Source organism: Schistocerca gregaria, chromosome 1, assembly GCF_023897955.1.
Source record: "Schistocerca gregaria isolate iqSchGreg1 chromosome 1, iqSchGreg1.2, whole genome shotgun sequence".
In the NCBI taxonomy this organism is placed as follows: Eukaryota; Metazoa; Arthropoda; class Insecta; order Orthoptera; family Acrididae; genus Schistocerca; species Schistocerca gregaria.
In genome coordinates this window covers 456,811,569-456,826,871 of record NC_064920.1, presented here as the reverse complement: position 1 = coordinate 456,826,871, position 15,303 = coordinate 456,811,569, and the positions used below count along the sequence as shown (strand labels likewise).

The 15,303-nt window shown below is 40.6% G+C and overlaps 1 protein-coding gene across 1 annotated transcript in view; it reads right to left on the bottom strand.

Annotated features, from left to right (window-relative positions):
* Positions 1-15,303, bottom strand: part of LOC126352417 (phospholipid hydroperoxide glutathione peroxidase-like) — a 43,792-nt gene that overhangs the window by 10,174 nt on the left and 18,315 nt on the right. The window contains exon 3 of the mRNA XM_050002686.1: positions 4,866-5,024. Coding sequence (XP_049858643.1) covers positions 4,866-5,024 — 159 coding nt within the window. The remainder of the gene's footprint in view (positions 1-4,865; positions 5,025-15,303) is intronic.

Genomic DNA, 15,303 nt, shown 5'->3' with positions numbered 1-15,303 from the left:
CTCATTTTATTGCTTCTCTTCAAATCACATTAATCGTGGAATGGTAACACACAGCAACAGAACGCACCAACGAGACTTCAAACACTTTGTTACAGGAAATGTTCAAAATGTCCTCCGTTAGCGAGGATACATGCATCCACCCTCCATCGCATGGAATCCCTGATGCGCTGATGCAGCACTGGGGAATGTCGTATTGTATCAAAGCCGTCCACAATACGAGCACGAAGAGTCTCTACGTTTGGTAGCGGGGTTGCGTTGACAAGAGCTTTCAAATGCCCCCATAAATGAAAGTGGAGAGGGTTGAGGTCAAGAGAGCGTTGAGGCCATGGAATTGGTCCGCCTCTACCAATCCATTGGTCACCAAATCTGTTGTTGAGAAGCGTACGAACACTTCGACTGAAATGTGCAGGAGGTCCATCGTGCATGAACCACATATTGTGTCGTACTTGTAAAGGTACATGTTCTAGCAGCACAGGTAGAGTATCCTGTATGAAATCATGATAACGTGTTCCACTGAGCGCAAGTGGAAGAACATGGGGTCCAATCAAGACATCACCAACAGTGCCTGCCCAAACGTTCACAGAAAATCTGTGTGGATGACGTGATTGCACAATTGCGTCCGGATTCTCGTCAGCCCACACCTGTTCATTGTGAAAATTTACAATTTGATCACATTGGAATGAAGCTTCACCAGTAAAGACAACATTTGTACTGAAATGAGGATTGACACATTGTTGGATGAACCATTCGCGGAAGTGTGTCCGTGGAGGCAAATCAGGTGCTGATAGTGCCTGCACACGCTGTGCATGGTACGGAAACAACTGGTTCTCCCGTAGCACTCTCCATACAGTGACGTGGTCAACGTTACCTTGTACAGCAGCAACTTCTCTGACGCTGACATTAGGGTTATCGTCAACTGCACGAAGAATTGCCTCGTCCATTGCAGGTGTCCTCGTCGTTCTAGGTCTTCCCCAGTCGCGACTCATAGGCTGGAATGTTCCGTGCTCCCTAAGACACCGATCAATTGCTTCGCACGTCTTCCTGTCGGGACATCTTCGTTCTGGAAATCTGTCTCGATACAAACGCACCGCGCCACGGCTATTGCCCCGTGCTAATCCATACATCAATTGGGCATCTGCCAATTCCACATCTGTAAACATTGCACTGACTGCAAAACCACGTTCGTGATGTTGATGCTACGTACCGATATGCTTGATTCTAGTACTGTATAGCAATGAGTCGCATGTCAACATAAGCACCGAAGTCAACATTACCTTCCTTCAATTGGGCCAACTGGCGGTGAATCGAGGAAGCACAATACATACTGACGAAACTAAAATGAGCTCTAACATGGAAATTAAGCGTTTCCGGACACATGTCCACATAACACCTTTTCTTTATTTTTGTGTGAGGAATGTTTCTTGAAAGTTTGGCCGTACCTTTTTGTAACACCCGAGAAGTGTCCTTATTGGCTGAGACAGAAAGGGGGATCTCTCTTGTGCTTCGGGAAGACAGGGTGAGTTAGTCGCGAGGATCAACTGAAAACGCACGGTCGAGTAACCGGGGCGGCTCTAAAAGAACGGTCACGGTCCCGAGTACATATTTCAGCTGTTAAACAAGATATAAAGTGAAGTGATTAGTTATCAGAACGCCACTGGTCGTGGGCAGTGAGAACGGTGTTAATGTGTGCAAAGGGTCGAATATAACGGCGTAGTCCGGAGCCACCATATTGCAAAATCCTATTCTGTGACGTGTGTGACAAATCAATTTCTGTATTAAAACAGATTTAGTAAAAATATTGTTGACAATTAACAACTGGCATCCCTAAACACTCCAATTCAGCAGGATCATCACCTACATGGAACCTGGCGATTGAACGCTACTACTGTGCTACGACGGACTTACCAAAGCAGCAAGACACCAGGTTAGTGATACCGCCCAGAGAAGTACTTCCTTCTCGCTACTATGACATTCGGGGTGTTCTAATGTCCATAAAACAAAATTCACCAATAACGAAACTACTATGTCTCGAGCCTAATTTTGAACCTCACTGCCATACTTCACTTTACGAAAAGCTGGTATTCAGACAGGCCTAAAAAGAACCTAGCTATGACCACATGGGTGAGGAAGATGCTTTGAAAATGTTATTTGGAAATCGAACTGGACATACATAGTTAAAGTGCTTTTTATTCAATAATATGACTCTTAGTCTTCCTAAACGCTTTTCAACGTTTCTTTCACTACGTCTGTTGTGGACGACTCCGCATTCTCTTTCTTTACTCATGTCGATATGAGAGTAGTACTTGGATGTCTCAGATGGTAAGAAAGTTGCCCGAGGAAAGCTAAGACACGGGTGTCAGAATTTTCACAAATCTGTTACCACAACCTCACAACGATAGCAGCTGTAGGGTGCGTCTTGCTAGTCGCTCGGACCCATAAACTGGTCAATGTTAATGCCAATAAAACAATTACACATTTTAGAAAATAAAATGTATCATTTCACTTTAGGCGGATCGAGAACCCTCTGCTGCCCCAAACTTAGGGCGATACATTAGATGCAACTTTTTACGATATAATATTCCACGAGTCCCAAAAAATTGTCCAAACCCATCATGTGAGACTTGCCCGTAAACGCCGCTGCTGAATTTCAGTAAGTAGCTTTCGCCCTGCCGGAAGAGCGTCAGACTTCAGAACATCGCCGTTAACTCTTCTCCCTCCATTCTCCTATCTGGCAGGCAGAACTCGAATCTCAACGAAACGCCACACCCTGCTACTATTTAAATTGTTTGTGGACCTCTACGAAGTATTCTGTGTTAAATGTGTGCTGATGTATTAAAATGTATGCTCATAAAGCATAATTATTACATCCAATGGCTCAAGTTTTGGTCCACATACACTGGCACAAGAGCCAATCATGCCCTTTTGGACGTCAGAGAAATCTGTCCTTTTTCATATTACGACGACTGCACTGTTTATCGCGCCTGTCCCCCCCCCCCCCCCCCCCCCCACCTTCTTCACCGCGACACGCTTTATATGAAGGGCTTATTTCAATAGTGATACAAGTCCATTTTTGTTCATTCTGAGATACAAAGTCCTAAATTTAAATGAGCGCTGAAAGATCTGCAGTTGAGATACCAGAAATATTCATACTTGAATACTTGAACTTTAGGATTCTGTATCTCAGAACGAACAAAAATGGACTTGCACCTCTACTGAAATAAGCCCTTCATATACTACCCTCATTATCAGTGCTGCGACCTATCATCTATGAGTGGTTACTGGGCGTTGACGTAAAACATAGGCGGTGGTCACATCAATGTGACTATCTTGCGTGTTCTTGTGTAAAATTGTGCGTGAATACAGAACTATCTGAAACATTTGTCTTAATATTTTGAGTGTTAACATTAGCCGTCAGCATTCAGTTATCGTCTTTTCTGTATCCTTGTGTTTTGATAATACGTGTATACCTGAATGAGATTTTCACTCTGCAACGGAGTGTGCGCTGATACGAAACTTCCTGGCAGATTAAAATTGTGTGCCGGACCGAGAGTCGAACTCGGGACCTGAGATCGAGTCTCGATCCGGCACACAGTGTTAATCTGCCAGGAAGTTTCACTTGTATGCCTGAGTTCGTTGTTTAGTGTTTTAACGTAATACGCATTAGAGATTACAGCCCTACGTTTCGATATCAGTTATAAGGTAAAAGATTAACTGTCTTACACTCACTCCGTCTTCAGGCCACGAGTGGCCTACCGGTAACATCTGACCGCCGTGTCATCCTCAGTGGAGGACGCGAATAGGAGGGGCGTGGGGTCAGTACACCGCTCTCCCGGTCGTTATGATGGTATTCTTGACTGAAGCCGCTACTATTCCGTCGAGGAGCTCCTCAATTGGCATCACGAGGCTGAATGCATCCCGGAAAATAGCAACAGTGCATGGCATTTTCTTCAAATGTTTTGGAGAGGCAGCGGTGTTACTCTTTGGTTTTGACTGAGGAAACTCTGACGGCTCAACAGTATGTTGAGGGCATCCTGCCTCTCATATGGCAGTATAGTGGTGCCATTTTTCAACGGGGAAATGCTCATTCACGTATGACACTGATCTCTACGACCTGTATGATTGATGTTGAGTTACTCCCGCGACCAGCAAAATCCCCAAACCGGTCGCTGACAGAACGTGTGTGGGATCAGCCTAGACGTCAACTGTGTCCCAGTAGCAGTATCCAGGATGTCAAAAACCAATTACAACAGTTGCGGGCCAACTTATCTCAGGACAGGATATAACGGCTTTATGACATCCTTCCCACACGCATCAGTGAATGCATCGGGGTCAGAAGGTCTACAACATCACTGTGATAAGTGGCTTCATACTAGCAAGCTCTTTGCTGATAACTTCGGCGTTGAGCGTCCGTAAGCACCAACGACCAACCAGCAAGCTCTTCGTAAATATGACTTAATTCCCCTAGAGCAACATGACCTAACTTAATTTTTTGTCAGGAAGTATATATAGATCAAGTGATGTCAATACCACGATCCGTTAATTGGTGAGATTTTTCGTCAGCTTTGTGGGTATTGCATTATGGCTTTCTGCGTTTATATCAGGATTTTCAGCAGAGCGTGTTCTTCGCACCACCATTATTTCGTATTTCTATGATTTTGTGGTTATTATTTTAAATTTCAGTTTTTCCCCGCTCAGAACCCCAATTTCCTGTGTGATGGTCGTCATCTTGAAATCATGCATTTGTTGCATTTCGGGATTTTTGTGAAAGTCGATGGCCGTTATCAATGGCTCTGGTTTATCCGATTACTGTCGTTGCTTAGCTGTAGTTATTTCTGTTGAATAAACTACCTTCACACAAAACATACCTTCTCGAAGAGGTCAAAAGTGGCACCCATGGTCCTGAGGGCGAAGCAGGCTATTTGCTCGCTGTCTCCAGGCTCCTGGCCGTTGAACTGATTGCACGGGAACGCCAGGATGCGCAGACCCTGACTCTCCCCATAGGCCGTCTTCAGATCCTCCAATTCCTGCACAGAAGGGTGATTAAATCATTAATAAACACTCCGTTAGATCATTTAGCATGGGATATACAAAGACAATTTCAGACAGTCTGTATTTGGCATCTTATAAAACGACGGCTATTTCTTTTCAACATCCAGTCGGTAGTGAAATTAAAACCACAGTGAAAATCCAGTGAAGATTTGCACAAATATATTTCGCAGTGTCTCTATTATGCCCATCTATCGCATTATGTCACCCTTTTCAATTCTGAGCGCACAGTGAGGTCATAAAGATGCTTATAACATTTGTGTCTCCCTTCAAGAGCGTCGTTCCTGCTATTATACAGTCCACATTAAGCAACTGTCATATGTTTCCTTCTTCATGACAAACCTCGGCCGCACACTGCAAGTGCAATGTAGACGTTTCTGCATCGATGGGAAGTATTTGATCACTCACCATACAACGCGGACTTGGCTCCCTCTGATTTTCATCTCTTTTTTCACATGAACCGCTCGATATAATGGTAGAATTTTGACACAGTTAACGAGCTGCAGACCAGCTTAGGGAACTGCCGGAATTCACAGACGGCTGCATTCTGTAACTAAGGTACTGGAAAGTTGGTACCACACTACGACCAAAACCTATGTAGGAGCGGCGACTATGTAGAGAAGTAAAAGTAGCAAATAAAAGAATTCTGATTTTCGCTGTGGTTTCCATTTCGAAACCGATCAAAGGTTGGAAAAAAGATAGCACTTGTAGGAATCTGTTCTCCCCGTCAACGTGAATTAAATTGTTAGTTTAGATTTCGGTAGTCGGTTTTACATGATGTGATTTACTGAGCAAAGCGTCTATGAGAACGAACGCAAGGCTCATAATCTGATGGGATACGGTTCTTCTTCCGGTGAGCATACTTTCTCCGTTTTCTTCAACGCTCCGATTATTTTAATTAAAATATAATACGGGGTGTGATGTAGATTATGGTATGACGAGTCGGCTTTGATCACTTTATGCTACGAATTCGATGCAGTTTGTATTAAGTCAAAGTAATGCGCGATAGGTCATTTCATCAACTAACGCCAAAACATAATTTTGTTTACGAAACGTAGCTGTTAACGAAAAAAACTGAAATCATGCATTAAGAATATTGAAACAGTGCTAACGTAACTGACAGTTTAGTAAATACTTCATTTGAAGTCCTCATACATCGAAAAAGTATTTGTCTGTAATTTATTGTCAGTGTTGTCTTGGAAGTTTGTTAGTATTCGTGGAATTGTTTTATTCCTGTTTTGGCGATTTATATTGTAGTTTTTGTTCTTTCTTGTTACGTCTTCATAGCCAACCTGTGCCTTAGGAGACGTTTCATGGGCACGATTAAGATTCTTCGGATCCTTTTTAGTGGCGTTTAGAGTTGTTTCTGTTACTTTTGTTTAGTTTTGTTTTTGTAGTATGATTTTCCGTTCTTCTTATAGCTGCAGAGACGCTGCTACATATATTTCGTTTCTGGCAAGAGCTGATGTGAGGTGAAGTATTTCTACTTACAGAGGTGTGTTTTACTTGGTAATAATCGCTTTGATTTATTTCGGATGCATATGCTCCCAATTTTTAAAAAAATTTCGTTGTTATTCTTCATTAAATGTATTTTACCAAAGTTTCTTTCTGATATACAAATTTTTGCGTGATCAAAAATGTCTGTTGCTTTTATCTCATTTTGTATTTATTTGTAATTTATTGTTGAATTTTATAACTCTCAATAAAACTCATTTTAATTTAATAATAGCTGCTAAAGCAGCTCGGCCGGCCGCGGTGGTCTCGCGGTTAAGGCGCTCAGTCCGGAACCGCGCGACTGCTACGGTCGCAGGTTCGAATCCTGCCTCGGGCATGGATGTGTGTGATGTCCTTAGGTTAGTTAGGTTTAAGTAGTTCTAAGTTCTAGGGGACTAATGACCACAAATGTTAAGTCCCATAGTGCTCAGAGCCATTTTTTTAAAGCAGCTCAGTTTAAAAAAACTATTTTTGAGTGTTGTGCCGATTTTCAGTGGTACGATATGAATAAAAGACTCTTACTGAATGAGAATCATTACCCATACGTCTTTTGTCATATTGTATAAAGAAATTTGCTGAATGTGCTCAGTCACGAAGATAGTCAAGACCGGGTAAGGAAACTCATAATACAGAAACAATATTAAACATATTACTGAGCACGTGATGCGAGGAAAGGAACACGGGACATCAGAAGGTTGTCTTGATTGAGGATAGCTATGAGCCTCAGAGACACTGGCCATAATGTTTAATTTCAAGACTGGCGGAGTGGATCCGAAACAGAGGAAATGTTCGTCGTAGGCCAGTGCATAGTCGACAAGAAGTAAACTCTCCTTACCTGGATTGGGTCTAACCTTAACTACATGACGAAACACAATGATATCTACTAGTCGGCTGTCAACAGTGCTTAGAGGTACAGAAGACTCCGCAGTTTCTGACATTGACAATATGTGTGTCTCTTTCACGGTAATGGAGTAGCGTCGCGCTACTTCTTATTTCGTTGTTTTGGCAAGGATCTTCCGATTTCAGGAGTTCTTTGTAAGACATATCTTCATACCGTTTCTAAATACACACTCTGGAAACCGCAGTAAATTAAACGAAGTGTGATTAAGCTTTAGCTTGTTCTGTAGCTCTCCCGTCTTCATGTAGCGGAAACAGAGGAAGATGGTTCAGGTCCTCGTAAGCCCGATCTGATTCAAGTTCTAACATTCTGCGTAGTGTCTGTTTGTTCTATATCGTGTCTCCCTACCACTTTCGCGCAACGACGCTCTGAGCGTGTTTTTTAGGGAATTGACTACTTTGAACCTGGGACCTGTTGCTCGTAAGGAGACGCCAGACTACACATGACATGTAGAATTCAGAAAAGTTCAGTGAGACTAGCGATGATACAACCAAATACTTAATGATTTCAGCGTCAGCTCCACTGCACTCCCTGTAAAAGAATTTTAATACTAATTAAATTTAGTGGAAGGGGTTCAAGGCTTTCCTATTTTTAATTAGCTGGTAAAATAACGTCGAAAAAGCAGTTAAGTTTACCATTGGAAATTTTATTCTATTCACAAAATATCATTTATAAATTGCACTATTGATAAAAGGAAATCTTTTAATACAGGATGGTAGAAACCAGCTGTGTTCAACAAAAATGTGAACAAATATTCCCTGAATGGGTTTCCAAGTTCTACAATGGATCGAAGGATGACCTATGCCATATCACACCTATAATCTAGGTTTAAATTAACTTTCACAAAAGAGAAAACTATCAAAATGGTCTACAGTGACCCTCAATTATCTTTAATTACTTATTTAACTTGTCGTAAATTACAGTGGTTGATGTGGCTTCTCAATAACTATATAACAGAAAAATCGTCGCGTTTCAGATTTTTACTTCAAGTGGCAAATGTGAACACCATGAGCTTTAATTGACGATCGACACTAGTATTACGTAAAAAGGGGATGAAAAAGATGAGACTTCTGCAGTTCTGAGTGAAGCTTTATACGCTGTTATGCGGCATCGCGTGTGTTCATTACCTTGTCCGTGTTCGTCAAGGGGCGACGGGGGCAGCACAGCTCCGCTCACCTCGCCGTCTCGGAACCTACTCTCCTAACTTCTCCTTACTACAATTTACCGAAGTTGGTTTAAAAAACTATCTGGCTGTGTTTTCATCTGACCAATCAGGGTCTCAATGTTAACCTTAAGCTCCACCTACAAAAATTCTGTCTATCCAATGAGAAACGTTATACTTTTCATGCTGGGGCAATGTTTTTAAAGTTTGCAACGTAACAGAGACGCAAAAAAGTCTCATGCTAAAACGTGCAGCTGGTGTGGTCCTTTTAGCGATATCGTAAGATCTATACTGTTCTTCTGGAGGGCTCTATCTTTTAACACGGGCTGGGGGATGGTCCTAACGTAACAGACACGAAAAAATCTCACACTAAAACTTGCAGCTGGGGGGTGGTCCTAACGGTTAGCTGGCCCGTGGGTATCCGTCGCTTATCACAGTGCCTTCTAACTTAACATGGTTCTGCTCTCGACTTCTATTGTCGTTTCTCCCCTCGGAAGTGTGTCTGTCTCACGGTGGGAAGGTGCGACATGCATTTATGCATTCTTGTGTTAGTCTGTGGTATTCCATTTGCTCACTTGTTACTCGTATTACTTTGGTTAATTTAATGTCACGATTTATTCGGAGCTATGTGACATACTACTGGATTTGCTTATCATGTCAGGGTTTTCGTGGAAGGTGTTGGATTTGACTGACACCTTACATATCACCACCCTTCGAACTTAATTTTTGCACTGAAGTTAGGCAATGATTGAATCGTTGTCTAAGTCAGTAAAAATTATTCCACTGTCTAAATTTTGTTGCCTACTCTTCAGCCCCCTTATTCTGTTCCACACTAGTTTGTATTACTAATTTATATTTTTATATTCTCCCACATTATAATTACAAATGATAAGAGAAGAATATTTTCATGCTATGATTAATTTTTAATTATTTTCTTTATTTATTTATGTGTGAAGTTTGTTTTTTAAGAAGTTTTTTATCGAAAGTGAGGAGTCTTTCACATCGATTTCCTTAGAAATATTGTTTTTATAAATGTAGTAATTAAGTAAAATCTATTCCTAACACATTTTCTAAATATCATGTACAAGTAAAATGTTTTTGTTTCTAGACACTCATTTCAACATTGTTACACTAACAAATAACAATTATTTCCCAGAATTGCTTTGACAAAAAAATATACATACACAAGTATTGAGATATTATCCTAACAAATGGCACAAATGTTAAAAAAAGGGAAAACATCCATCAAGATAATTTTTCTTCTTTCTTTTTATAAGGAGAAAATAAGTAAAATATAGTTATTCTTTTATTTTTATCAGGGGAAAATATGTGGTATATAGTTTTAGTGTTTATTATGCCTTACCTTTGTTCTTTATATACTGTCCATTTCAGAACTAATGACTTACTTTTATCGATAGTCTATTTTTTACTTAACTCCATAGTCAATGACTGTTATTTTGTAGTTTATTAGCTATCTGGTGTGCTTAACTTATTTAGTTTTCCACACATTTCTTTTGCACAATTCCTACATCACATAATTTGACTTCACACATTCACACAATCCTATGAATGTTTAAGCATGAGGTTGGCGAATGTATTTTTTGCACGAAGGTGATGGACTTGAGCGAGATGGATGTGGGGAAGTGTTTGATGTACAGCTTCATTCATCGTTCCTTGTTGGCTTTGCAAGTGTGTTGTTGCTGTGGAGGCCCCATTATGGAATGGGGCTATGAGTGCAGAATCTCGTGGTTTACTGGCTTTGTATGCATGAAGGTCATTGTTATGTGTTGCTGAAAGCGGTCGTTTTTCGTTGTAATACTTCGCAGACGACTAGTTTACAATAGGATAGGGATTTGGGAAGGACGGTATGTTGTCTATTCTTCACCTATCTTCTTTCTTGGTCTCAATCTTGTGAATCTTCAACTTGTGTTCTTCCTGCTTTTCTCTGCTTCTTATTTGCTTCTTGGTTCTTCTCTGGGCAGGATATGGAAATATTTATTGATAACTAGTCGCTTTGAAGTTGTCCTCTTAGTAACAGTTTGATAAATTGTTTGGGCATGTCATTTTTACTTTGTCGAAGTTTTCTTCAGTTTCGTGCATCACCATGCTGTTTAATAGCAGTAGTGTGACTTTTACACTTATTTTTTGCCGGTGGTGGCTTGCCCAAGTGGTCTTCTCGTAGGGGCCATTTTTTGCTCGCTCCGCTCATTCGGGGCGCTCAGAGACCCTTCTGGCGTCCCGTCGCGTCTCTGCAGGGCTCTGCCACTGTGCGGCTCCGTGTTCCATCCCAGCAGGGTTCCGCCTAGCGGGGAAATTTATTGCTCACTTTTGATACAAGGGCCTTCTGTTGGTGTCGCTGTCCTTTCCTTTCTCTCGATGCTTCTGCCTTGTAGGAATCGTGTCTTGCTAATTATGTCCTTTTCTTTCTTGATACTTCTCTCGTTGCAACTAGTGGGTCATTGCATCTTGTCCTTGCTGGAGTTTTTACAATGGCTCTTACAAAAAGTTTTACTTATAATCATCTAACATATGTCTAGTACCTACATTGCTCTACGCCTTCTTAGATGCTTTACAAATATCGGCGCCCTTTCCTTGTTACAATGGTAAGATATTTTGAGTCTTAACTTCTACAAAAATCCTCAAATTCGTTTTTTTTATGTTTTGTGTAGTGTCGTGATGTATACCATTTTAGTATTTCATGCTCTGAGACTATCTACACTTTATCCCTTCACTTTAATCTATGGTACTATTGATGTTATTTTTGTTTTTGTTTTTATTGAAACTACTTTCTTTTTCCCACCTTCCTCTCTCTTCATTCTTCTTTCCCCTGACGATCTTATCTGCAACATAATCTTGAAATATTGTGCTCATCATTTACCAGTAATAAAATTAATCTTCAAACTTTTTGATATGGCTCACATGGTGAAGTCCTAAGGTTTTGCCTGTTTTTGGTTCATTAGTTCCACAGCATTATCATGAGCAATTCCTATTAATTATGACAGGTCCTTTGTAAGCTGTGTAAAACTTATGTATTTTGTGTTTCTGTTTGCTGGAGAGATGGTGTGTTTTTACAAATACTTTCTGGCCTACTGAGAATGTTCTTTTAATTGCTCTGAGAGTTTTCTTATTATATGGATTACAGCATTCTTTGATTGCAGTTTTTCTAGGTCGGGCATTACCCCTATCTCGGAAATTATGTGTCCGAGAAATTTGACCTCTCGCCTTCCAAATTTTGATTTTGTTATATTTTCTGTGCCCCCATGCTCTTTCATGATCTGTAAAAACTGATTTAAAGTGTCGTTCTGATGTTCCCAAGAGGGTTCTGTTACAATCACATCATAAACATAACAAGTAAGTTTTTGTAAAATTTCAGGACTGAGTATAGTATTAAATCCCCTAATAAACGCTGCTAATGATATGTTTAAACCAAATGGCAATCGTTTAAACTGGTAACATCTACCGAATACGATAAATGCTGTAAATTTTCTACATTCTGGGGCCAGTTCTATTTGCCAGAAACTACTCTGTAAATCAATTGATGACAATATCTTAGCACCGTGGAAGTTTTGTATCAATTCCTCTAATTTTTCTAGGCGATCTGTCTCAGTGATTATGATTGTGTTGATCTGTCTGGAATCAAGCACTAACCTGATGCTCCCATCTTGTTTTTGTACAATATGGAGCGGGCTGTTATATGTGGAGGTAGCTGGTTCAATAATATCGTCATCTAACATTTTAGATATCTCCCGGAATACTTTATTCCTATAGCTTAAGGGGATTGTATAGGGTGGCACTCTAAATTGTTTGTGCTGTTTTACTTCAAACTTGTACTGAAAGTGCTTAATACTGCCAGTCTTAGGTAAAAATACCTCTGCTTTATGTCGTAAAATACCGTCTAATTCTCTTTTAATGTGTTCTGAAATACCTTGAACTTCTTGCAATTTTTCGTCGATTTCTTTATGGACTTCTAACATGAGTTGAGGCGATTCCTTCTTTTGTGCATACCATTCTAATTCTTCATCCTCTTTATCTCGTGTAATTCTTAATTGTTTGTTTATAACTGGTATTTCTTCTAATTTTAGCTTTTGCTCAAAGAGAAGTGTGACATTCGCGAATGTTACGCTACCTTTCCCCATATCTCGTCTCTCATTTAAAAAATCTGCACCTGTAATCAAATCTACAGTTAGTTTAGGTATAATCACGAAGTTGGCTTCGATCTTTTGACCTTGACAAGAAAGAGTTAACCTTGTTTGTCTCGTAACTTGCGCTGCATTGTTTCTAATAGGACCTCTTACTTTAATCTTACGTGTTTTCAGAACTGGCAATTCCTCATTGGCAATACACTACATGAATAAATTTTCTGAGATCGCAGTCAGTTCACTTCCGCTATCAATTACAATACTGACTGGGATATGCTTTACCATGGCCTTCACAATTGGTTGAATTTGAAAGGGTTGGTTCTGTTCTTCTTCTTCTTGCATCAACGAATCCTCCACTGAATCATACATGAGCCTTTTTAGGAATTTCCCTTGTGAATTCGAACTTTCTGTAGGATAAGCTTTGACTGCTACTTCTCTCTCTTTTATTTCCTCTTCTCTATTTCTTCCTTCATTTACGCTTTCTTCAACATCCTCTACTTTTTCCTCATCCTCGTCTATCTTCCCCCTCTTCGTCGCTACTTCCACATAATTGCATCTAAATGCTCTAATTATCGCTTCATAACTTCCTTCATTAAATACGTTGGGTTGTGTGACCACTCGTAACTTATTTTCAACTTCTCTCGACTGCGCATTATCCTCATCTCAAATACCTCTGCTACATTCTTTACTTCGTCCTTTCCTCCTACATTCGTTGTGCATGCCTCTGGTAATTCATCTTCCTCGTCAGTATTCTCCCAATTAATTTCGTCCCAACACGATATTGTTATTTTCTTGTCTTCGTTTTCATCTGGTCCCTGCGGATTTGTTTCTTCCTTCTTCTCTTCTCGTGATAAGATTTTTACTTCTCTGTTCAAGGTGCTGCAATTGTCCTGGGTCGTTGCGTCATTCTCTTTGGCCTGGGCGCTTAGCTGTCAATTCGAATGCTTATCGAGGTTTGGTGGTCTTACCTCCACCTCTTCTATTTGTATTCTCTTTTCTTGTTCAGCTTGTTGATAGTAGTTTCTTTGTTGATAATTTGTCGGTCTATTGGTTCTCCAGTACCCGTTCCGGTTGTCGTTATTCCCTCTGTAATAGTTGTTTCCGTTCCTGGGTGAATTACAGTTATTGCCATATTCTCTTCTAAATCCATAACCGGTTCTTTACTGAAATCTATTGTCCTTTCTTGGTGCGAAGTTATCACATGGTTCGTAATTATTGTTTCTTCGTACTGTGTCTTGTGGATTCCACTGCTTTTTGCTTTCGTTTTCACGTGCGCTTCGTCTTTTTCTTGCGTCATCTTCCGAAAATATGAACTCTAGTTCCCTTATAATAGTTTTAAATGTGTTCGACGTCATTGCCTCCGCGACCTACTAATGATTGCTGGTATTTCAATGGTAGCTTCATCGCGCATAATTTAATCAACTCTCCGTCACTGTATGGTACATCTAAGCATTGATTTTTCTTTGCGATTAATTCGAAAAATTTCATGGGACTCTTCTCTCCTGGATTTTCAAAATATGGATTCTGTAATAATCCGTACTTCACTCTGTTCTGTGCTTCGCTAGACCAATATCGTGAGAGAAACGTCTCTCCAAAATCCTCGTACAATCAGCATGTCGCTGCAACATTCTGAATGGTTTTTGCGACTGTTCCTGACATGTGTGCACATATAAAGTCTAATTTGTGTGCTAGCGTCCATTGTTCTGGTAATCCTACTCGGAATTGATCAATAAAAGTTCGTGGATGTAATGAGTTTCCTTCTCGAAAGTGTTGAAATTTTCTGACTGTGAGGAAATGATCGTTGTCGTACTTCGTCATAGTTCCATATGAAATTCGCGATTCTTCGCCACTTTTGTTTCTGATTATTTCTCCCGTCGTTCTTTCCGGTTGTGATAGATCCATTGGATATTGTCCACTGTAACTTTCGCCTACCCTTGCGTAGTATCATTGGAGTGGTACGCAATAACTTCCTTCCATAGGTTGTGAACGTGTAGCTGAATGCATTGCACTGTACTCTTCGCGACCTGGCTTTCCATTGTCACGTACGTTACTTTCCGCCATTGGAATCGCAAATGAATGATATCTTCGTTAATTGCTTGTTTTTCCGGTGCTGTTACAGATACGGATGTGGTTGCAGACGCTCCGTCTTCACAGTTTTACTTCTGTAATGTTTGGAAGGTGGGATACGAGGTACTGGCAGAAGTAAAGCTGTGAAGAGGGGATGTGAGTCGTGCTTGGGTAGCTCATTTGGTAGAGCACTTGCACGCAAAAGACAAATGTCCCGAGTTCGAGTCTCGGTCCGGCACACAGTTTTAATCTGCCAGGAAGTTTCATATCAGCGCACACTCCGCTGCAGAGTGAAAATCTCATTCTGGAGACGGAACAATGTAAGATGATTGTATGAGGGACACCATGCCGAGAGGCGTAAGATTCAAGTATGTACCCAAAGCATAAGAAGAAAAAAAGGAAGCATAAGGAATAAAGCATGCGCTTGAGTTATGGATAAATGTGTTTTTCTTTTTCCTGGTCTTATCCCGTACCTCCATGAAGTCTGCATGTTAATC